This window comes from Lepus europaeus, chromosome 16 (genome assembly GCF_033115175.1).
Source record: "Lepus europaeus isolate LE1 chromosome 16, mLepTim1.pri, whole genome shotgun sequence".
NCBI lineage: Eukaryota > Metazoa > Chordata > Mammalia > Lagomorpha > Leporidae > Lepus > Lepus europaeus.
The window spans coordinates 86,382,932-86,407,646 of record NC_084842.1 but is presented as its reverse complement, the minus strand read 5'-3'; the positions used below and the strand labels follow the sequence as shown (position 1 = coordinate 86,407,646).

Below are 24,715 nucleotides of genomic sequence, written 5' to 3'. Positions count from 1 at the left end.
GCAGAAGTAACTCAACCCAGCGCCATCCCTTGCCACTGCCCACGCCCACGACTATGTATAGGAGGAGCTGTTTGTTGTGTGACGGTTTGCAGTATCCTGTGTCCCACAAAGACAAGGCTGGAGGCCCAGGCACCCCGGATGTGGTCTTGTTTGGAAATCGTCTTTGCAGATGTGGTCAGGATGGAGTTATTAGGGTGGGTCTGCAATTAACAGGGCTAGTGCCCTGTAAGAGGGAAACGTGGACATGAATGTGACAAAGTCCAGAAATGTCTTGGCTGCCAGACTGGAGGCGACTGAGCAGGACTTGAAGGCTCGTGCCCTGCTGACAGCTCCACCACGGGCATCTGCCTTCCAGACTGTGGGAACGCATTTCTGCTGGTCAGGCTCCCAAACCAGGCACCCCAAGTGTTGGAGTCAGGGTAGTCACTGGGGCCCAATGCCAGAGTCCCCCTCACAGCCCGAGAATCCCAGTTTAAAGTCACCTTTCATCAACAATTAATCCACTCCTGGACCCATAACCCCAAAGGCAGCTGGGTGGGGTCAGTCCACCTACCTGTGTTTTAGGGTGATGGACACTGGACAACTCTGATGTCCTCACAATGGGGAGGCCTGCAGTTGGCTACTTTAGAGTCCCTGAGGGCCAGCAAAGTCGCAGATCCAGCAGTGGGCAGGGAGACAGTCCTTGCCGCTCACTGCAGAGGGCTAACTCGGGAAAGCTCGTGCTCTGACAGACACTGCCCAGGACAGTCAGAGACAAAGCACGGGGTGGTGACAGCTTGAACACGGGCAGTCTGGCATCCTTGGAAGGGCGGATCCCTCTAGCAAGGTGTACTACGGGTGTTCCTCCTACCCTGGGTCCACTGGGTGGTGTAGCAAGGTCCGAGGTGGTGACAGTGAGCAGAGCCTGGTTCTAGAACTGGACAGCAACCTCCCTTGCGTCAGTGTTTAGCTCAGCCACGCCCCTTGCTCTTCAGATCCGTGAGCACATTCATCCCCTCCATTCCACGGCCTACCTTCTGTGCTTTCATTTGTTTGCTAGAATTCTTAGATGCATGGAGCTGATGAAAAGCGGGCACATCCCTCCAAACTGCACAAAAGGCAAAACTGACTTTCCACATTAGTCTCTCAGTCTCCCCCAAATGCTTCTGTCTTCATGGCTGTCCCCAAAGACCCCTCACTTCACCCTGAGAGCTGCTGGCAGCCAGGCCTGGAGAGGCAGGGAAATGTGAGCCGCTCAGTTCCAAGCCCCAGCTCCCATCTCAACTGAACTGGCGCTCGGGCTCGGGCAGGTGCTGAGCAGGCCCTGCCTGGGAGCTACCCCAGAGATCAGATCCTTAACTCAGGTTGACTGCCACACGCTCCACCCTTCACTGAGGGTTCACCCAGGGCCTGCAAGGTCAGTGACAGGAGGGCCTTGGATAGAGCCTTCCAGACAACCCATGGCCACACCCCCAGCCCTTAGAGGATATAAGAGGCTAGGCCAAGTCTCCTCCGCGCATCACCCAGCTCCCTTTGCTTGGCAAGCACAGGCTCAATTCTCACCTCAGACCATGTACTGGCTTGTCCCAACCCCGCTATTTCCTCGATGCTGACGTGCCCAAGAGATGGGCTGACATTAGTGTTCCACTGGGTCCCTGGCTGGACCGGGAAGGCAGGGCATTCTGAGACCTGGAACACTACAAGCACTCTGCCTAACAGAGCAGAGGCTGGGGATGGGGACGTCACCCAAGAATCCACCTTTGCTGGCTGCTCCTGCAGGGCTGGCAGGGGCAGTGCCCTGTGCCCCATCCGTAGGCCGTGGGCCATGCTGCAGGTCCCACAAAGGAGATGCTCCTCCAGTGCTGGCACTGTGTGAACTCAGAGCCCCTGGCTTCAGAGCCTAGCCCTGTCACCATTTCCTGCATGTTGAGCCAAGCCCCAGGAGTCCAAGTGGGCAGGAAGGACTGATGTCTGTGCCTGAAATAGCACCAACATTTCTTGAACCAAAGAAGTGAGGGCTAAAAATAGCCTCACAGGCCAGTGTTCAGACAGGTACACGGGGGAAACATCAGAGGGCCCCACGGCTGAGGCTGCCCACCCTGCTCTCTCCTATGCTGGGCTCCTGCCCCTCCCTATCTATCCAGTGGCGTCAGAGAACCACCTTACAGGTCCAGCCTCAGGCCATCTTCTGGGGCAGACATCCAAGGTCCCTGTGCCTGGCCCACGCCTGCCCCCTGGGTCCCGCCCCCAGGCCCCTACAGCCAGTTTCCATGGAACTCTGGAGTGTGCCCTGTTGATCTCCCCACCCCTACCATTATCTTCTTTCCACCACTGAGGAAACAAGGCCTGAAGCAATCAGGTCATAGCTGACACCCAGGTCCACACCACCAGTGGGTTCAGGGAGCTGGCTCCAACGTGTACACGGCAGCTAGCGGGTCAGCTCAGGCGTCCCCTCCCGTTCCCACAGCCCCGGCTGGCCCTGCACATGGGAGAAGCACCATCTGCAAGCTCCTGGAGGGAGCTGGGTACGTTCCAGACGCGGGTCTGCAGGAGTGGTTCCGTTTCCTCGGCCTCCGGCCCAGCGCTTCCCATCAGGCACCAGAGACTGCACGGTATCCTCTGCCTCTTCTTCGCCAGGAAGCACAGAGGAGCTCCCGGCTCCTACGCTAAGCCTCTCTCATCACCCCAGCTCCACGGCCACTACCCCCTGGAAAACCAGAACCAGACCGATGGCCAACAGAACCGCTCTACGCCTCTGTGGGCCCCTCCTGGGCCAGGCGCTCTTCCTGCCACCACCCCAGGTCCTCTGGGTCTGCTAAGCAGAGGCCTCCTGGTCTCCCAGCATGGCCACTGGTGGTCACACAGGACAGCCTGTGACAGCAAGACAAGGTGACCCTGAGGGGGGTGGCAAACAGCGGAGGATGAAAGGAGGCGTTTCTGGGTGCCTGGCCCAGGCTATGGGCTGAGAGCACCAACTGAAGAACAGAAATGTGTGCCTTCTGCCCTGTCATGAGCAAGCAACAAGAAAAAGAAAACCGGCACATTCAGAGCTCTAGTTGTATGGCACACTGGAGGAGAGCAGCTACCAGCCTGAAGTGACCATCGCACACTGCACACACCCACTAACTGTCACGGGCACCCAGAGATCCGGGACCAGGTTTCCGCAGGCCTGGAGGCCCAGCGGTGTCTGACTGTGCGAGCCAGGTCCCTCTTGCTTTCTCTGAAGTGCTGCTTTCAGAGCCACTTGAGGGCGTGGTCATCGGTGCTGTGTTTTGGCAGGACTGAGACTCCAAACACAACCGACTCCAGGCAGCAGCGTGGATGCTGTGCTCCACAGCCCCTCGCTGGGCACTGCCTCATACTCACATGGCAGCTTCTGGGGCCTTTCTGGTCAAGGCAGGCAGTGGAAGGAGGGGTAGCGTGGGTGCACAGGGATGCACAGTGTCAGGATGGAGCTGCCCCTCCTGGCACAGCCACCACGCCCTGCACAGCTGGGAGATCAAGGCAGCCCTGACCACAGGAGTCTCGGGGTGGGATTGAAAGATCTGGGAAGAAACAACTGGCACTTCTTGGGCTTCACAGTAAGAAAAAATTTTAAAACAAAACGCATACATTTTAATTTGTAAGATCTTTTACCATAGCAAAGCTCAATTGATTTCTCAGAACATCCATATCCCAAGTGTCTTCTCACATGGGGAGCCCAACTGGGGTATGGACCCCGGCCTACGTTCAGACTCACGCCCTCTGCATATTTCCCACCTGCTGCTCACTTTCCCATCCCGCCCTCACTCCATGGTCTTGACTGTGGCCAGGCTAGATTACAGGTGGACAGGCGGCCCACAGCCAGGCCTCCCCTACTGCAGCTTTATCCAGTTACACCCGATTACCAAGTCAACACCTTACAAGGCATTCTGGGCAGGTGTGGGGTCCCTGGGTGTCGTCCCTGTCCTCACTATGCTATGCCAGACGAGCCGGGAAGATTTCTTTCAGAGAAGCCCCAGCCACCTCTAATGGTCACCAGTGTCTCTCGAGTCCTCCCCAAAGCCAGGGGATCATCGTCGTCTTTCCTGGACAAGGCGTAACTAGCATGAAGGTCCCAGAACCAGCCAGCTGGGTGCCAGCTGCCACCCAGGTAGGACCTGTGAGGGTGGGTTCCAGGAGGACTCCAGGACAAGTGGTGGTGCCCACCCTGGAGTCAGGGCCACCAAGGAGATGTTTCTACCGGATACTGCATGGCTGGGGCTATGGGGTAACGACGCTGTTCTGAGGTTAGGAAGGAAACTGAAGGAGAAGACACTGTGGCCAAGGCAGGTGTGAGAATACACAGGGGGTGGGAAGTGAAGGGTGCAGGCTCGACTCAGCCAGAGGAACTCAAACCCTAGCTCGACCTGCACACTGTTCAGCAGCTCTGTCCTGTGCTTCAGCACATCTCAGGGCAGAGAATGGGGCCCCCACCATGCAACAGTCCAGATTAAGGCGCACAGAGACCAAACAGAACGGAGTGGGGGGTAGGGAGTAGGGAGAGTGTCACAGGAACAGTCAAGTACGGCCCCTACTGCCGCGGAACTCTAACCTTCCTCACCGGGTCGGATCAGGTGTTTAGCGGAGCCAGCATTAGTCATCCTATGTTACACAGGACCTCCACCTCCACTTAAGGATATTGATTCTGAACCACAGCTTTCAGCAAAACTCCCAAAATAGCCGAGTCACCACGACCTGGCAATTAGGCAGTCCGGCAGCAGGCAGGATGAGAAGCTGCAGTGTTCGGAAGGCCTCTGAGCTGTAGGCTCTGCAGAACACCTCATTTCACCTCCCACTCGGCCAGCCGGGCCCTGCGCAGGCCGGTCACTGCAAGGGGGAATCTTAGAGAGCCCCGTGTACCCTCCTGGAAACCCCAGCCACGGCGGCGTCCTGGCCTGGCCCTTCCTGGCGATGCTCTGCCCACTGTCTGTGCTCACTAGGCCAAGCTGGAGCTGCTCTGAGGACATCGCCTCGCATAATAGTCCATGAAGCACGGACACAGGGTGTTCTGAAGGGCGGGGCGTCCTGAGACCTCCCAACTCCCAAACTCAACCACCCCTCCACAGGACACAAACAGTCCCCACACAAAAGATGCACACGTTGCAGAGCAGGGCCATGCCATGTTTTCCTCCTCATCACCAGTGCGAGAGCTGGCTGCCTCTTCCCTGTCTGTTCACTGGCCTCACTGGGAACGCCAGCACAGGTGCAGAACTGCCCAGGCTTCCTCTGTCACCCACCCTCGTTCCAGCCAAACCTTTGGGGTGCAACCCAGGGCATGGTGATGAGCATCACGGCCACTCTGGACTTCGGGGCAGTGCTCGCAGTTCAAATCCACAGCTAAGCTCCTGGGGTGCTGAGGCCCCCACCCACCTCAACTGGCAGATGGGAAAAATGAGGCTGAGAGAGGCCTGGGCACCAGGCCAACTCAGGGAGCAAGGGCAGAGCAACCGTGAGACCTGCTGCTGATGCTCAAGCTGTGGCACTGCACTAGGCATTGGGCTGCTTCATCCACAAAGGGCCTCGGAGTTTTATACTCTCTCAGGGAGCAAGAGAGGCCCACGAGACTCCTCTGGTGTCCTGGAGCTAATTTCCTCGGCCCTTGGAGCCCCTTCTAACAGGCACCACAGTCCAGGACACTGCTCCCACCCCAGGTAACACGTACATGGTACCGAGGTGGGGTCTTCCTGCTGGAACCACCCGTGCCCAGCCTAGGACCTGGGCTTTAGAATGGCCGGGCACAGTGGAGTCTTGCCTGTACACATGACATTTCTCCCACAGACTTCCTGTCTGTATCATGGCATTCACAACTCACATCGTGACCCTCCCGCCATCAGCATCTACAACAGGCCTGAACTGCCCCGGGCTCGGACCACAGCTCACCCGAACCCCCTAAGAGGAAGTGCACTTACGCCAATTGTAAACTTGAACTTGAATGGTGGCCCCTCAAAGAAGGCGGCGCAGTTATCGTCGCTCCCTGTTGCCAGCCGGTACGGCCTGCTCTGTTTGATGTCCACACTGTTGATGACTTTGTTGTGTCCTGTGATCTCACCCACGGAAGAGCCACTGTCCCACAGGAAGACAGCTCCAAACCTTCACCCAACAAGAGGGATCAAAGAGAAAAAAAAAAAAAAAATCAATCCCAGAAGGCTGAGGGGAATCTGACAGCTGAGTCGCAAGCTGAAAAAGGATGGAAGGGGTGTTGGTGCAGCCTGCCTTGAGCTCCTGAGTGTGCATGTACAGAACCTGCATACACTGGAGGTACCATGATGCTGGATCAACAAGGGTCCAGTAACAAAGCAGGAGCAACCCAGGTGCTGCTGGTAAGCCTGTAGGACCCAGTGCAAAGCCCCTCCCACCTGGGTGGGGCCTCAGGAAGCACCTGCTCTGGGCCAGCGCTGTGGCGTAGCAGCTTAAGCCACAGCCTGCAGCACCAGCATCCCATATGGGTGCCAGTGCAAGTCCCAACTGCTTCACTTCTGATCCAGCTCTCTGCTAATGCACTGGGAAAGCAGCAGAGGATGGCCCAATTCCTTGGGCCTCTGCCACCCACATGGGAGACCTGGAAGAGGCTCCTGGCTTTAGCCTGGCTCAACTCCAGCCACTGCAGCCATCTGGGGATTGTATCAACAGATTGAAAATCTCGTCTCTCTCTCCTAACTCTGCCTTTCAAATAAATAAAATCTTAAAAACAGAAAAAAAGCACCTGCTTGGGGGGGGGGGGGAGGAGCAGCATCTCTGTGGCCTCCTTGCTCTCCTGGTATTGATTGGTGCTGGGAGGGACCAGGAAACAGGCCAGGCACCATCCCCTAGAGCAGAGGTGGGGAACTGCTATTCTGCCAAGAGTCATTTGGATGTACCATCACTATGGGTCACATAAAATTATAACCAAACGTTAGCCTGCTATACTCACGGAGCCTCCCGTCCCACGCCTAGCTGCCTTGGTGGAGTCCGCCCTTCCGTGGCCTGTGGGCTGACCACTCCCGCCCTGCTCTGGGCTGGTGTTTTCGTGCACTGTCTTAGTCACTGATCAGAGCCCAACAACGGGGCAACTGAGCAAGGGACAGAGATGTCTGAAAGGGCTGTCAAGCTCAAGTGCCTGTAGGCAGCCATGGCCTGGGGAGGGAACCCTGACTGCTCCGGGAACAAGAACCCGGGTTCCGACACTGCCCCTTGCTGGTCACCAGAGCCAGAGGGCAGCAGCCACCAAATGATGCATGCCATCTCCACGTATCCCCGCCCGGCTCGGGGCCAGGGTCTCAGGGAGTACTTAGCCGGGAGAAACAGGCATCCACGCTCCTTCCTGTGTTTGTGCGGTACCTACTGACGGGGACTTCCAATAAAAGAGGCACCCCTCCCACCTCGTCCCCCTCCTGCTGCCTGCCATGAGGATGTGACAAGCTGGAGGGCTAGCACAAGGGCCGAGGATGTCCAAGGAGGGAGAGAAGGGGCCTGGCCTGACGAGGTGCCGTCTCCCTTACGTGTGGGTGAGGTCAGCCTGGAGGGGGCCAGGAGCCTGGGGAGCCACACTGTCGTGAAGGAGGTAGAGGGCTTCAGCTTGTACTAGTCCAAGCTGGCAAGGAGCTCACTGTGCACCACCCCACCAGGGGCACACCAGAGCACAGGCCACAGAACGGAGCAAGGCCGGGCCAGGCGAGTGACTCACTTCTCCCTTCCTTCGCCGACCACAGCAATCCTCTTACTGTCTTCCGTCCACGCAACGTCCTTGATCTTCCCAGCGAAAGGCTGGTACTCATACTTCAAGAGGTGTTCCCTCTGTGTGGTGTCCCAGATCCTCAGCTTCCCAGACACATCTGTGAACACAACAGGGGCAAGGAAAGCCATCATCCTGGGCTGGCCAAGCCTGGCCACAGCCCACTGCTCTCTGCAGGGTTGGAACCACCTCCAGGTCATCAGTTCTCAGCCGCTCTGGAGCTCGAGCGTCTTGTCTCCATGCAGGCTGCTACTGGGGGCTCTGGATTCTCCAGCAACCACCCGGATAATCAAGCCCTGCTTAGGCATCGACGTGCAGGCACACTGGAGGGCGCAACTCCAGCCCACGGTGAGGTTGTTCAGCTCTACACAGTGTCTCTTTCCTTGCAGGAGCACGTAAGTGGCCGGCGGGCCTTGGGCAACCAGAACCCTCCGAACTGAGCTTCGTGCTGGAAGGCAGTGACCCCAGCACCTCCTCCTCTCCCTAGAGGTGTAGGCGGGCAGCCCGGCTTGATGATGTGACAGACTCGGCGGCACTGCCTGGGGCCGCCAGACCTGGCAGCTCCTCACAGTGCGACCATGAGGCACCTTCGCCTTCACAGCCACCCCCATGCTGAAACTGAGGGACATATAGTGGGTGCTGCGAAGCAGGGAGAACTCACAGCGCTAGTCCCGCCAGACACCAACACAGACTGTAATAAAGTGACACTCCTCCACTGAGACCCAGCACCAGCCCAAACACACCCCCTCCCAAATTAACATGGCGTCAGAGGGGAGGCACAGGCGTGTTCTTCCCTCTTAGGGCTTCAAACCTCAGCCCAGGCCTCCACTTCCAGAGGACCCCAGGCCACCACAGCAGCACACACTGGAGAGCTGGCTTCAGGGAAAACAGCCATCACTTCTTGGTGGACCCACACAAGGGACAGCAGGGGAGCCAGGAGCTGGAGCTGGGAGCTGGTGGCCTGAGTACCTGAGTCCAAACCTGGCCTTGACCCACATGGGCTTTGTGGGTCTCAAGAAGCTGTGTGGCCTCATCCACAAGAGTGGGAATAACAGTGCCACCTCACAGGGTTGCTATGAAGATAGAAAAGACATGTGCAACGTCTCAGACGGAACCTCAGGCACAACAAGCAGGCGTTCTGTCTTGCTGGATTAGTCAGCGCATTACCCAAGGCTCCGCAGAGACCACTAGAGGCCCCTCACGTATACACCTGCCAGGTCCTGAAAACTCAGAGATGGCGTGAGGGCTATCAGTCCAGTTGTGGGGGCAGTCAAGAGGGGCCATCAGACCCACGTGAGCCACAGAAGGGTCCTCGTCCTTTCTGGGGAAGGTCCTGAAGACCTGGTGACGAAGCCCCTGTGCATCACCAACGGAACAGTGGGAAAGGACAGGCAGTAAGCATGGGCTGGCAGTGTCAGGAGCCACACGTGCATGCAGGGAGAACACACACGTGAAGCCACACGTTAGCCATGTGGCCTGCCATGCCCAAGCTGCCCTATGGAGGCCATGCTATCTGGGCCAAGGCAGAGGGCATCCAACCCTTTCGGACAGGCCCAGCGGTCCCAGCTCTCGGGCTCCACTGCAGGCCCAGCACCCAGTCATTTCCCACTGCCTCCCCCATCAAGCCTCCTCCGCTGGACCTCACCTGTTCCATTTAATTGTGCCTGGGGATCAGGTGCTCCAAGCCCCAGCTGGTGAGAGGAGCCCTCCCCGGCAGGCCGTAAGACTGGGATTTAAGATCCCACAGAGGCTGAGGCTCACCTGGGAGTAACTGCATGGCAGGCTTCTCAGGGTCCTGGGACCCCTCACCCAGCCAGGCACACCAGGGACAGGTAACCCGCTTGTGAGCCAGCACAGCCCTGAGTGCCAGCCCGGCTCACTCCACACCCCACGCTATTTTTAGCCCAAGGCCCTCATCTCTGCACAAGTGTTCCACTGTAATCCTTGACAATCACAGTGGGCTACTCAAACGAATGGCTCTCCACCTGCGAGCGAGCACCCTTGGTTCCTCCGCCACGTCAGGGTGCGTGGAGGAATGGAGAACCTGGACGGATGCCCTGTATCCTCAGGGACCATCCTTTGCGACAGCCTCGGGTACAGCTTCGGTGTCAGCACCCGAGGCCATCGGTTCCTGTCTCACTGCACGCTCCTCTGGAAGGGGAGGGCGGCTCTCAGCCTGCAGGGAGCTGGGCCAAGGGGAGGCGGAGGCAGAGCCGAGGCCTTCACCAATCACACTCGCTTCCCAAGACATTCCTCAGAGTGCCTGGCTGTGTGTGCAACAATTTTAAAAGACATCTGGGCCAAATCTTGGGGCTTAAATGAAGAGACATTTAGCTGGCAAGTAGGGTGGGGTGGGAGTAATCCCAGAGCTGAAATAAATCAAGGCATAAATTAGAGCAAGTTATACAGATGGAGTTAGAGTAGCTCTAAGCCAAAAGCCATTACGAGCCTACTATGTGCCAGACTCCTGGCCCAGCCCCTCACTGTAACTGGGGCACGCAGGCTACAAGGGCAGTGCAGATAAAGTGGCCCAGCACACAGCTGTCCCCTGCTAGCTTTGGCCACAGCCCTTACCGTCTGGCCACTCTGATGAGGCCATCGCCCGCCCCATGCACCTGGCTATCCCTGAATGAGCAGAAGGCAGCCACTCTGAAGCCTGCCTCCCCTCTGTGCCAGTGGCCCAAGCCTCCACCTCACAGAACAAAGTGAACAAAGCATCGTGCAAATGCAGATCCTCCGGCCCCTCCTGCCACAGCCTCCTACTGGGCCACACACAAAGTTGGGGCCAGAGAGAAAAGCACAGTCCAAGTTCAAACAAAGCCGGCTCTTTTAAAGGGAAGCCTCTTGTTAGGTTAGGAACTGGGAAAAGAGCAGTGGGCAAGGAAGGCACAAAGCAAAGCCACAATGCACACATGCACATAAATGAGCCCAACTGCATCACAACACGGCCATCATCAGAGGCCTCTGGCCGACCTCTCTCTTCTGATCGCTGAGCTGGAACCTACTGGAATACGGTAAACAGAGTATATTTTCTAGAATGAAGGTCAACTCTGGAAAGGGACATTTTGCTGTCTTATTCATTCCTTGTTAGCTACATTTGTTTCCTTTCAACTGATCTCCACTCCCTACCTTTCCTTCCCCACCTCACCCTCCTCAATCCCTCTTCCTGCTTCCTCTCAAGCCAGGAGCCCAGCTTGGCCTACAGGGGCCCAGCTTGGCCTACAGCCTCAGTGTCCCTGGGCCACGCAACACACGACCTGTGCACAGGGGCCATGCTCACACAGTACCTCCGGAAGCGATGTAGAATCCGCTGGGTGCATACTTGGCCACCACCACTTGATGGGCATGCTCAGTGTAGATGTCAGCAATGGCCGGGTTCTGCAGGGAGGAGAGCACAGGGTGAGCAGAGTGCAGACGCAGCCAGACTGCCCTTGGCTCTCCCAGTTAACAGATGGTGGGTGGGGCAGGGGGTGCACACATACACATGCACACACACCGAAAACCTTCACACAGAAGCCTGCTGCCCCACACCTATGCCTGCCTATCTTTGGGTGGTAAGAATTTCAGGCAATTTTAACGTTTTCTTTAGTTTGTAATTATAAATTTCAAGGCAAATTTCCCCCTTGTCTGCTTTTCTGTACTTTCCACAATAAATATATATCCTTGAAACAAAAGTTTAACTTCCAGGAGTCTGAAACTCCATCCACACCTTCACATTTGCAGGAAACTGGATTGGAAGCAGTCTGGATACACACTCAGAGACGCTGTATGGAACACAGGTGTCTGCAGTGGTATCTTAACTGCCCTAGCGCTGTGTTTCTAACACATGATTTCCTACAAGTAGATCATGATCCCTCCCCTGCCTCCCCACCCCCACACTATCAAGTGATCCACAGCTGAGCTCTTCCTACTCTCCTGATTCCTGCTGTCAGCTTCCCAGGAATCAACTGCTCTTTGGAAAGAGGCAGAGTTTGCCCAGAGCCGAGGCCGACAACATACCCGATGCCCATAGCTGACCTCACCCATGGCCACCTCAACCTGTTCCTGCCTCCCTTACACCCATCAACAACATCCCAGGAGCTGCTCTGCTCAGCCTGCTGGCCAAATGCCGTGTCTCCCTCTTGGAGCTGAGCGCAGAACAGCACCCAGACCCAGGCCAGCCACACAAGGCACTCGGTGCCCCACTCCCTTGGCTGGGGTTACCCAGGCTATCTCTCAGGCCCAACCCAAGTGCTGCTCTTCAGGGAAGCCCTCTTCTGTCTTCTAAAGCACCTGCTGCACCTCTAAGGCGGTCAGGGCACACACTGTGGTCCCCAAGGCTCCCACCAGTCTCTTTCAACTTGTTAATGACCTGCTTAATATGACACCTGTCTCCTTGGCTATCCTATGACAGCACTTAGCAAATGACACATGCTCAGAAAACGGTTCTGGGGAGAAAAGGGTTTACACAGTCCTCCCTTCAGGTCTAGCAGTTAGCATATGTGATGTAGCAAACATTACACTTGACACTTTCAAAAAGTTCATGGGAAAATTCATGTGCATTATGAAAAAAATTGCATGGATTTCAAAAAACATTTTGGCCTCAAAATACACTTGCCTTTCAATTCCATTTCTCCATGAGCTTTCTTAAGTACCCAGGGGTATATGACTCATAAATTTGTCCATTTTGGAACAAACATTCACTAATGAAGGCATAAAGATACCAAGTAACCAAAGAGCATGTCATAAACAGCAAATAAACCCAGAAAAGGTGACGAGTGCCATTAGGCTTTGGGCAAATGCAAACCCCAGCTATGGTGAGAACCCACTACATTCCCACCATGATCAACCAGGTTAGAAGACCAAGGTCACCAGCTGTTGGCAAGGAGGGAGAGGGGGAGGATGTTGGACTGTTCATACTGCTGGTGGAAATGCAAAATGGTAGGCTATTTACGAGATTAAACATAACATTTATCACACTCCTAAATGTACCTAGGCAAGCGACATGAAAGCCTATGTCCCCCCAAAAGACATGTGAACCATGACTCATAACTTTTCGTAACAGCCCCAAACTGGAGCACCCCCAGTGCCCATCAGAAGGCAGAGGAGCAAGGCGTGGTGGATCTGCCAACACAAGAACACTCAGCGACAAAAAGGGACAAACTGCAAACTCCTTCGCAGCACTACCGTCGAAAGATGGCAGGCTGAACAGACTGGGTGGGGGTGGGGGTCAATTCTAGGGAAGGCAAGCAGAAAACCGAGCACGAGCTGCCAGAGGCTGGCTGCAGGAGGACCACGTGGCCGCTGCGTGGTGCATGGTGGATGTAGAACTAGCTGCTAACATTCAAGGTGTGCACTTACCACTGATGAGCCTTGCTGTATCCGAATTACACCTCAACAGCACTCAGATGCTGGCTAGATTTTAAATGTCCGCCTGATCCAATTCTCCCGCTCAGATCAGTCTGTCCAATGCAAACATCCAGGGTCCACTCACAGCTGACCGAGGGTCTCACACGCACACTTCATGGCCAACAGAGCCCTCCACAAGGTGGTTAACTCTCCTGATCTCCTCCCCAGGGAGCAAGGTCCTGGGCCAGGGTATCTGATGGATGGAGTGACCAGGCAGGGGCCACGACAGGAAGTCCTGCCCTGGAAGATTCCTTCCCCTACATGGTCACAGCCTGCAGCAGGATGTGTAGAACACCCAGAGGGCAGCACAATCCTACACTGAGCGGCATGAATCACTCTCTCGTTTGTATTCTACATACAACTGGGTCGGCGTGGGGGTGAGAGACTCCAAATTGCAGATAATGACTTACATCTGAGTCAAGCAGCCGCCTCCTCACTCAGCTCCCAGGGGGAGGCCCTTGCTAGAGCGGGAAAGAGCAGATCCCTCCTACCCCAGGCCCCACGGTGTCACTCTGCACCTGAGGCTCAATGCACCCTCACTGCATACCCCCCGAGGGTGTTCTCCCCTCCTGGTGTTTTGGCCAGGGAGACTAGGACGGGGAGGAGGAGCTTATCTGGGGAAGTGTTCTGGGCTGGAGCTGTCAAGGGAAGCCATTTCCAAGGGCACTAGTGCAGGGACTGCCAGGGACAGGGGGGCCTGTCCAGGTTGGCCGCAGGTGCGGAAGCTGGGGTGCCCCTCCTCCCAGGCTGAACCAAGTTTTGCAGTCAGAAGACAACTCTCGGCAGAAAACAGGAGGAAGCCAGGGCACACCGAGACAGTATGGGACCTCCAGCAGGCAGGCCTCCTGGTCCCGACCTGAGACCTGCCAGTCGTCTTCATCAGAGCCCCCTCCCCCCCATTTCCAACCCAGCACTTCAATCACTTTTTAACCCCTATCCACCTTTTCTCCACCTATAAATCCAGACTCATGCTCTCATTCCCCAGCTAGAAGTCCGTCCTCATTCCCTTCGGGAGCTGCAGGACCTGACCCTGCTGCCCACTACAAACAGGACCCTGGGGCTCCAGCCCACTGAGCCTGGCCCAATGTGCCTTCTCCCTGAGGTTGCTGGAGCTGCTCCCTGGGCCAGACTGTCCTCAACCTATCCACCTAAGTCGCTCACTCAGGCTTCGGCCCACTGACTGCCAGCCTAGCCTCACCTGGGCGCGAGAGCCACTCCCTTTCTTGCTTGGCTCCACTGGCTTCCCCAGTGCTCCCACCAGGGCCACACGAGGAGAGCCCTGGGTGAGCCCAGAATGCGACTGCCACCTCAGCAGAGGTCAGGGGCTGCACCGAACACATGAGGGACGGCAGGGCCCAAGGAGCCCAGCAGTAACACACGGCAGAGTCCGGGGGCCCAGGGGCTCTGTGGAAGAGACGGCGGCAGGAGGCAGCAGGACTGCTCCGGCCTGGTCACAGGGCGCAAGGCCTGCTTGGCCGTGGCAACTAAAGCAGGAGGCCTCTTCTGCGCAGGGCTTTCCTGCCATGCTCAGAAGACACCATCCCTACACCACCACCTGCGGCTGGGGCGCCCGGCCCAGCAACAACATTGCCTCTCCCCTCCTGGGAAGCCTGAACACAGGAACCTGAGCACACTGCTGTGTGCCTTTACCACGTCTGTGGTGCCCGTGAGGAGACCTGCTCTAAGCTCATGCCCATGGGGCTGGGCGAGGGGGTTCCACATCTGAAGCTCCTCACAGTTCTCTCGCATCCTGTCCTCTCACCTCGGGTGGTGAGTGAGGTCAGGTCTCTACAAGGATTCACAGCAGGCTATGCTGGGCCACAGTGGACCAGAGGAAACACGCTAGAAGGTGGAGGAGGCCTCACAACCAAAGGGGCCTCCTGTGCGCCTCTTTACATGCCAAGCGTCCCTGGAGCCCACAGGGAAACCTGGGCAAGGTGGGCATGAGCATCCAGGAAGGGTACCGGTGTCCAAGTGCTTGAGAGTAACAGAGCTGGGCTCATGACCTCAAGTGGCCAGACCTGGGAGCCAAATGCAGTGTGCTGGGGCCCTCTGTTCCCTGGTGGCCAAGGCCATACCTGATATGCAAAGAAGCCCAGCTCCAAAGCAGCAAGACAGTTCTGGGCGTCTAGACCAGAATTCACACCAGCTCCCAGGCACACTGCCTCTTAAAGACTGCCAATGCCCACAGCACCATTCATTTATGCCTTCCTTCCAAGACCTGCCAGCTCGCACTCTGCAGCGGTGGGTGCAAGGTGGCAGGCCAAGGCCCATGAACTCAGGATGCAGACCGACAGTGAGCACGCCCTGCCCAGAACACTCTCCTGTGGATCCCTGCTCAGAACAGCAGCCAGGCTCAGCACGCAGAGCCCGAAGCTCTCTGTGCAACAGTGTACTTCCTTCCCATTGTGCCCTGCCCCTCCCGCAAACCACTCCATACCTCACCTCTCTTCATCTGCCGCTCCTTCCCCAACCCCAGGGACCATCGTCTAAGAGCCTTTCCCGTAGCTCCAGGCAGTGAGTGATCTCTCCTAGCCAACCCCACCCTCCGGCCCTTACAGCTTTCCACCTCGCACCGCCTGTCAACCCTGCCCCGCCCCCGTTCTTCATAAGGGGATCCCACGTAGGGCAGGGGCCGTTTGATTCACCACGATGCTGCTCCAAGTCCCCACAAAGTTCAGGACAAGGCTGGCTCCTGGGAGCCGTTTATGGGAGTCTGTGACTATTCTGAGAGGCACTGGGTAGCTGTTCAATGAAGCCTCACGGCACTCTGTAAGGGAGGTCACCTTACAGCCACTTTACAGGTGGAGACGTGAAGGCAGAGAGAGGGAGGGCAGCACATCCTGAGCCACGCTGCTGGGACCTGAACTCGAGACAACTCCTCTGATCTGTTCTCACTGGTGTGGGCCCCATGCTAATCTGACGCCTCCACTCAGGGATTCAAAGTCTGCACTGGCCCACGGTCTGTGGCAGGATCATGTGGGGCCTGGTCACTCAGCTGGGGGGCCTGCCGCACCCCAATGACTCCCCCTACTCATTGACAGGACTTGGATCAGGAGCCCAAGAGGTCTCACCCTGTGACTGAGGCTTGGCAACAGCCCTGACGGAGTGTCATCTGGACACCGCCATCTCCTTCCTGTCCCCCACCTCCCCCTACCCACCCAGGGTCTCCACCTCAGGCCCAAGTTGTCCCAAGGCTCACACACCAGTACCTCTGATGGTATTCAATCAACAGGTGGTCATGGGCCTGGCAATCTTGTAAGGATGCCTTGTCAATTAACTTGGCTGAATCTCACACTACCATCCCCAAATATGCTCCCCATTCTTACAGATGTGCACACAATGTGCTCTAAGACCAGGGACCCTCAAAGCCCTGAGCCGATGGGAACCAGTGCTCCTGGAAAGAGCTGACTGGGGGTGCCTACGGAGGATGGTGGCCTTTTTCTGAGGGCAGTGTTGATGAGCCACAAAGGCCCTGCCAACTCCAGTAACTACAGCCATCCCCACGGGGCCCCGCAGCAGGCAGAAACCACCTTCCTAGGGTCTTGGGGTGAGCATCTCCTTCCCCAACCTGGCTGCTGGCAGGACGGTCGGCCTGCTGCCTGCACCTCGCTGCACATGCCTGCACCTTCTCTCTTACCTCAGACGGCTTCCATGCCCCTCCCCCTGCAAAGAAATGGATCAAAGCGCCCCCCCCCCCCCCCGAGCCCACACAGGGCGGAGCGGTCTCCTGCATGGGCTGCTTCTATGTCTAAACCCTCTTCCTGGAGACTTACTCATCCCCCAAGGCTCAACTCAAATGTGGGGTCTCCAGGCGGCCACCCTGCAGCACTCACCTCTCCCCTTCCCCTCCCCCAGTGGGCAGCGCAGCCTTCTCTTGAAGCTCCAGGCCACTACCAACAGGATTCTCAACCTTGGCACTCTTGCATTTTGGGCTGGATAACCCTTTACTGTAGGATGGTGCTGGGGCTTGCACGTAGCTTAGCAACATCCCCAGCTTCTACCTGTTAAGCCACAGTAGCACAGAAACGTCTCCAAATACCACCAAACTTCCCTCAGGGGCCCCTCCCTGAGAACCACTGAGGTCAATCTTGTTCCTCTGGCCTATGGGTGTGGCTCAGCGAGATGGGGGCTTGGTGCAGGTATGACCTAAACACTGAAACCTGGGGAGGGCAGTGCCGGCCGAGGGACACGTTAACCCTCAAGCAGCTTCAGGTGCAGGACTGTTACAGGTTTGATTGGACTTGTCTGATCTTTTCACGGTTCTAGGGGCCCCTGGAATTGAGCCAGGCCACTGCAGGGTCACCCAAACCACCCAGCAGCACTAGGTGCCCAGACACCTCCTGTTTCAATCTGTCCACACCACTTGCCTCCAGTGCTGTGGCCATGACCCAAATGCAGTGTCCTGCAAGGCCCTAGCACCATTCCATCTTCCCAAATGGCACCTGCTGATCCCTCTCCGATCTGGCTCAGTCTCCCGAGATGAGGGCCACACAGCACCCCCTCTGCTTTCTCCCACTGGGGGCCAGCCAGAAGACCTGAGGCTCCAAGCTACAGATCTCTCATTTGCTGTCAGTTCATTTCCATCCGGGCAGTCTCATTTCACTCCTTCCTGAGGCAGCAAGCTCCACGCGCAGAGCCCACCATCCTGTCCTTCAGGATGGTGGCTGTGTGGATACAGTGGGAGCCAGCAACTGGACAGAGGACCTAGGTCAGCCTGCAAACCCTGTCCCTTTCCCCAAATCTGCAGACATACAGGGCTCCTTCTGCACATGACACCAGCTAACCTCCAGGGTGAGAGTTCACCAGCTGCCAAAGTAGCCTCCACTCTGTTACCAGCAAAGGCTACCAACACTGCACTGTGATAAGCAACCCATTTCTACTTAACCCCATGAAATCCCCCACTGCACACTGCAATGCTGGCATCCCGGAATGGGACGTTTTAAAAACCGGCTCACACAGCTGCTTCTGGCAGCACACTGGAGGCCTCTCCAGGGAAAGGATCCTGGGAGTTTGTAATCAAGCAGGTTCCTTCCCAGCCACTGGGAGTGACACTTCCGTTCACAGATGCCAGATGGGATCAGGCGTTGCTGTGCCCACAGGACAACAACGCAGAGGAGCCACCTCAGCCCCCGGAGTCACCGACTACCCCCCCTCAGCGGGCGACTCCTCATACGCATGGTGTGCACGCTGTTCACTGAGGTCTCGTCAGCGTCCCGATGGCTGGCAGCATCACACCCTTTACCTGTGCAGTCTTCCTCTCCGAGGTGAGGAGATGGATGAGCTGAAACAGGTATGCAGCACTCTTCCAACAGGTTCAGGAAGTGCCGTTATGCTGGGTTTGCAGAACAACTGCCAAGTCACCAAGATCGACCAGAGAGGCAGCTCCGTGTGGGTGTCAGCAAGGGTGCTCTCCAGCTACGTCTTGAGGGTGGACTCCAACAATCTTAAGACCAAGCCTTGCTGATTCTCCTGCAGCACAACTTCAGTGACTGCCTATCACCTCCATGACACAGGTCAGCTTCCAAAGTCTTCCAACCAACCAGTAACTCACCAAGCACTTCCTGTGTGCCAGGCCCTCCCTCAGGCATTGGACACAGCAGGTACGGGGGCAGATTGTGCCCATTGGTAGGTCTGCTTGCAGCTGGCTTCCTAATTACTGCTAGGGTAAAGGGATAGGGAAGGCCAGGGAGGGAAATGCTGCTTAAGGGAAACCCCTCTGCTAAGGGGACGCCTAAGCAGACACCGACAGGCTGGGGAGCAGCTTTGCAGGCATCCAAGAACGCCCCAGCAAAGGCAACAGAAATGCAGGTTCTGAGAGGCAGCCGTGTGCCCCGGCCTGCTGGAGGCAGCGAGGAGGTCAGGTTTTCTCCAGAGTGGGAGGCTGCAGGGCCAAGGACGCATCTGAACACAACCACACAAGCTGCTGCTCAGATCACACCCAGGGCAACAGAGATAAAGGGGAGTGTGCGACTATCTTCCGGTTTTGGGCAACAGTCCAGGTGGGGGAAGCCAGTAGTAGCTCAGATGGGGGTGGAGGCAGAGGAGGACTGAAAAATCTGTCAGGTACTTTGAATGTATCAGCAGAATGAATGAGGCACAGCAGATAAGCCCAAGGTCCCGGATCTGAACGGTGCAGTGATGGGGTTTCCCTTTAGGGGGAAGGGCACCGGGGAAACCCCAAGCAGCTCAGGGTATGCTGCCGTTAGGAGGCCGTAGGCGTCTGGTCTCATCCTCCCTTCTTCCCCCAGCCTGTATCCAACCACACCACCTTCCTTTCCATACACTGACTGTTCACCATCATGTCTCCTGTTTTCCAGGAATACTGGGCTCTCATAAAAACTGTACCCACCACTGAGGACTAATGGCGCATCCACCAAACAAGAGGGGAAGTACCTGGCGTCACACCTGGCGCAGGGCGGGGGGACAGACGAGCAGCATCCCCTGCTGCCCTGGCACCGTGCAAACTGACCCGTGGGAAGGCCAGGAAGGGGAGGCACCTCAGAAGGTAACGGCAGACCTCACAGGAAGGCTCCGAGTACCAACTCAGGAGGAGCAGCAGAATGGGTTTCCCAAGTCCGAGTGGCCTCCTGCAGAGGGGCGCTCACTTAAACCCCGAACAGCTTCTCCGCAGAGGCAGCCCCTGCCATCGGCCTCCTTCCTGGGCTGGGCCCATGCTGCTGACGTGAAGCCTGCTTTACCAGACTCCCAGCAGGTACCTTGCGGGACGTCTACCTGGGAGCGGCCGCAGACTGTGATGACGTGGGTAGGCCTTGTCAGAGAGGAAACCCAACGCTGTGGCTTCGGAATGCTTGGAATGCGCCCGTATCTTCGCTAATCTGCTAGGTGAATACCTCCTTAGGGCCATCGCATTGTAACTTTCTCAACATCTCAAGACCTCACTCCAGAGACTTCCCTGTCCGCCGGGTGAAGTCCTTGGTGATGACTCCCCAGCTGTAAGCCCGGACGGATTGGCTTTCCAGGAATCTGCCCGGCCAGCAAGTTGTTAGCACCTTCAGAGCACACTCCCACCCACCCCTCACCCGAGGTGCCCAGCACCCTGGGCGGCGCAGCAAACACCGGAGCTGTCTTCCAGCAGGGGGATGGGCAGGCCAGCAGTGCCTCTGACCACGGAGGGGCCCTGCACCTCCAGGCAAGGAAAGTGAGGTGCACAGAGCCCTTCATTCCTTCCATCACGTGTAGCTCCCAGAGACCCAGGATGTCTGAGGGAGCTGGCAACCCTGTGGGCCTAACAGGCTGCCCACGTCTGCACCAACCCCACACCCAGCAGAAACCCTGGAATGGCCGTGCTGCACCACCAGCACCCATCCCTCAGGCCAAGGAAGGGAGAGGCAAGGTTTAAGGGTGCGATGCCCTTAGTGGGGGAAAACAGACTGGGTCATTCAGAGCATCACAGAGGAAAAGCACAAACTCGCAGGATTTCCCGAGGAGCTGGCTCTGGAAGCATTTGTAGCCTGGGGGCGGGTGCCCGTGGAGAATGATTCACCGGGATAAACTGGTTCTTGTGTTCCCTCTGGGGCTCCGATCCACAGTGTCTGACCAGGCTGGAGTCAGCACTGGGCGTCAGCCTGGGCTCGGCCACACTGGGAGACCCCGGGCGGCAGCGGCATTTACCAAGCGCTCGGCGGCCTGTGCCAGGCGCCGCAAGGGCCCGGGCAGGCCGGCAGCTCATTCAGTCTCCAGGGGGAAGTGGGGCTCATCACCTCCCTCCACGGAGGAGAAGTCGGCGGCCCCAGAGGCCCAGGCCACAGCCAGCGGCAGCAGCTGCCGGGTCTGCCTGACCCCTCCCCCCAAACCCAGAACCCCCGCCTCAGTTTCCCCACTGCGATTGAGCACTTAAACCGAATTCCGGGGCTCCTGAGCGCGGCTCCAGGCCCGAGGGGCGTGGCGTCCTCACCCTCCCCAGGACGTGGGAGACCCCGTTCCGGAGGGAGCCCGGGTGGGGGGCCGAGCCGGTGGGGGTGGGGAGGGGGCACTCACGTCGATGTTCCTCAGGATGACGCACTTGCCGTTGGTGTACAGAAAGTTGTCGCCCTTGGGGTCGCCCCCGAGGATTTTGGAGACGCCCCTCTCCACCTGCGGGAGGCTGGCGAACACCTTCTCTGCGGAGACAAACGGGCTCGTCAGCGGCCGCCCCCCGCGCGGACCGGTCACCTGTTGCCTCCTCCGGGAGGGGCGGCCGCCACTTCCTCCGGGCGCCGGGGCCGGCGCGACTTCCTGGTCCGCGCTCCGGGCCAAGCCCGCGGGGGGCTCCGCCGGCCCGACTCCGGGGCGACCCCGGCCGGGGTCGGGGGGCGGCCGCCGGGCACCCCGGGGGCGGGCGGGGCGCGCCGCCGGCCCGGGCCCGAGAGCCAGGCAGCCGGCGGCCGCCCGGGGCCCCGCGCCACTTACTGATCTCGTACGGCATCCTCGCCCGCTCGTCGCCGCGCCGCGCTCGCCCAGAGCCTCCGGCGCCGGCCCGCGTCGCCAAGCACACACCTCGCCGAGGCCGAGCCCGGGGACCGCGGCCGGAAGGCGGCGCTGGGCGTGCCGGGCGCGGAGGGGGCGGGCCCAGGCCGGGGCGCCGAGGCCGGCTGGCTGCTGCCCTCGCGCGCGGCCGCCGCGGACGCCCCGAACCCGGAAGCGCGGCCCCGCGCGCGCGGCTCGCCCCCAGCTTTGACCATATATAGTCAAGCGCTCGGCTCGGCGGCCGCCGCTCCAGAGCGCCTGCGCGGACGCCGCGCCCCGCCCCCGGCCCCGCCCGGCCCGCCCCGGAAGTGACGTCGCCCACTCGCTCCGCGGCCCCGTGATAAAGGCGGTACGGGCGGCCCTGGCGTCAGAATGGCCTTGGGGGCGGGAGTGGGAGGTTGGCGGGCAGGGTGGGCTGCGTGGGCCGGTACCTCTGAGCCGCTGTGGGGTGGCCGAGCCCGCCGGGGCCGCTCAGGCTCCTTGGCGCTGGCGGGTGAATGCCCGGCTAAGCCCCGGTTCGGGTTCTAGGCCGCAGGGTGCTGAGGAGGGGTCGCCCCTTGCTGGAAGCCGTAGCCTTAGGGATGTTCCTTGCTGTTCTCGCCCAGCTTTCAAGACGAGCGAAGGGGGTGTAGGCTCTGAGGCAGCCGGGGTGTTCTGGTGGAGAGAGCGGGCGGGAGGTGTGGGTGCGCTGAGCCGCACCTTGGTAGGCTGGGTGCAGGCTTTTCCCGGGTTGTGGGTGCGGGGGGCGGCAGGCGTGTAAGGCACCCGGAGCTGGTCAGACGTCCCCGAGCCCAGCCTCGGGGTCACCCTGGGTGCGCTCTGTTGTCTGACCCGGGAAGTCCGCCACCTTCGAAGCGTGTCGAGACTCGCCATGTTCACCACAGTCCTTAACCACAGAGCTGGGTCCTGCTTGCCTGAGAGCACGGGTGTTTCCTATCAGCTTCCCGGCTAGGGCTGCCTCCCCTCTCCCCTCTGGTCTGTCTTCCAAAAACGAGCCGGTGATCCTCGTAAGCTGGGCCTGCTCCCCTAAAGCCTGTACCCTAAGCTAAGGAAAAGCCGCTCTGCCTGTCCCTGGGTTCTGCCCCGCCAGCCTGTCTCGCAGGCGGCCCAGGTGTGCGCCTGCCCCAAAGCCTGGGATGCTGGTTCTTCACCTGGACTTGGATTCGCGGGGCTGTACCTAGCTGACTCTTAACCTCCTTCAGAGATACTTCAGTGCTTAAACTTTCTCGGTGTTGCCTACTCTTCACCTTAGCTGAAGTCTTCAGAGGCAGACGACTCCTATCTAAGTCATTCCCGAAGTGTCCCCCAAAGACGGGGCTAGGCCAAAGCTGGGGGCTAGGGCCTGAGTCTCCCACGCAGGCAGCGGGAATTACCTGGGCTGTGACCACTGCCTCCTAGGATCTGCATCAGCAAAAAGGTGGAGTTAGGAACCAAGCATTGAACGCAGGTGCTAATACGTGTTGCAGGTGCCTTAGCTAACTTAAGTGCCCACTCTTAACCTTAGACGGCGGTCTTTCTGCTCTTGCAGACGCTGGTTTGCCCTTCCTCTTCCCCTTGGGTGCCTTGACATGTGTAGGTGCTTAAGTGAATGAGCCCACTCCTTGCCTACAACCCTTGATCAAGAAACGGTGAATGTGAACACCTTGTGAGCTGAAGGACCCCAAGTTAAGTCCTCACACAAAGGCTGAGATTCCTGCAGCAAAAACGAGACAAGCCCCCGTGTGCAGACCACTTTCCTGCACCGAGAAACTAGGGCGAGTCCGACCACCTTAAAAGACTGGTGTACAGCAAGTGCTACAGCTCCATCCACCTCTGGTTTTATATAATAGTGGTAGGAAGGCTAAAACACCAGCTCGTGCTCTCTGCAAGCCGGGGACCTTTGTGTGAAGCCTTGTTGGAGGCGACACTGTTGAAAACAAGACAAAGCGAATGTGGGCAAACTGTTCGCAGATCCCTGGCAGGAGGCTGGGAGTCTTGGCTTATTTTTAGCTCAAGAGGAAATTATAAGTTAGCTAAAAAATGTGGATGGGGAGTGCTGGAGTAACTGCTTAAAGTGATGTAGGTGTCTAAAGGCAGTGTGAACTTGTCAGGCAGTTCGCCAGGTCTGGAATGGAGGGTGCCTGGGGTATTTCTGTAGCGCCTCACTGGGGGTGCCCTGTTGGCCTGGGTCTCGGCTACAGCAGCTCTGCAGCCCCTGGCTGGTGCCAGCTGTGAATCCAGCCTACTCCTTGGGTTCTGTAGTCCCCACCACACCTGTAAGGTGCTCAGTGTGGAGCCGCATACATGGCTAGAAGCCTGATGGGATCACAGCTGCCCACGTGGGCCCCACTTCTGCTACGATCACTTGCTTCTTGGTATCTGCTGATGTTTGAAAGCCATATGCTTGGTCAAACCACAGACCAAATGCACCCACCTCCCCCTTGATCCGCTGCAGACTGCCCCAGGGTGTGTCTTCAGAAACCACAGCAAACCTGCATTCAATCCCATCTGAAATCCTGTTACTTTAAATGCCTGTGTCACTAACAGCACCTGCCTTGAGCTACTTGACCTCACCTGGGCAACTCCTGGCTTCCCTATGTGTTTGCAGAACTCTACTGCAGCCAGAGTGAGCAACCTTGAAGCCTTATCACTGTCTGGCTCTCAGCTTAATCCCCTGGGTGGTCCTGCCCCCCCACTACACGTGCCTTGGGGCTGCTGCACCTGCAACTTCCAGCCCATCTCTGAAGCCCTAACTTAAGGCCAGTTCCTCAGACTAGACCTTTCAGACAAGTACCTGTTCCACACTCATTACTAGGAGTACTGGATCAACTTGTATTTCTCCCACTGCGAATGGGAGAACAGTGTGTTTGTTAACGCTACTACTAGGGCCCACCAGATCTGAATAACTTACCTTCTATGAGGGAGTGAGCAACATAAGCGTCACCTGAGCTTGGATTTAATTCCAGAGCATAAACTAGTATTAGAACACCTGATGCACCTGGTAGGTTAACTTCTGGTAAACTAGCTCAATGACGAATTCGATGACCCTTAATTGGCCTCAGGTGATACAGGGGCCGCTTACATAGCTTACCCCTGGAAGAGAAATGGGCTGCAGATCAGTTCTGCCAAAGCCAGCTGGACTGTCGACGGCCTGCCTCGTCAAGTTCT

The 24,715-nt window shown here is 57.9% G+C and overlaps 1 protein-coding gene and 1 long non-coding RNA gene across 2 annotated transcripts in view; one reads left to right on the top strand and one right to left on the bottom strand.

The window, feature by feature from the left end:
- Window positions 1–21,616, bottom strand: part of WDR1 (WD repeat domain 1) — a 37,824-nt gene extending 16,208 nt beyond the window's left edge. The window contains exons 1-5 of the mRNA XM_062213637.1: window positions 21,512–21,616; window positions 21,101–21,222; window positions 10,999–11,089; window positions 7,664–7,811; window positions 5,910–6,090 (exon numbers count right to left, since the gene is read on the bottom strand). Of these exons, the coding sequence (XP_062069621.1) occupies window positions 5,910–6,090; window positions 7,664–7,811; window positions 10,999–11,089; window positions 21,101–21,222; window positions 21,512–21,527 (558 nt within the window). The 5' untranslated portion in view covers window positions 21,528–21,616. The remainder of the gene's footprint in view (window positions 1–5,909; window positions 6,091–7,663; window positions 7,812–10,998; window positions 11,090–21,100; window positions 21,223–21,511) is intronic.
- Window positions 21,617–21,858: 242 nt separating this feature from the next.
- Window positions 21,859–24,715, top strand: part of LOC133775348 (uncharacterized) — a 257,412-nt gene continuing 254,555 nt past the window's right edge. Inside the window, exon 1 of the long non-coding RNA XR_009868232.1 lies at window positions 21,859–21,917. This is a non-coding gene — a long non-coding RNA (uncharacterized LOC133775348). The remainder of the gene's footprint in view (window positions 21,918–24,715) is intronic.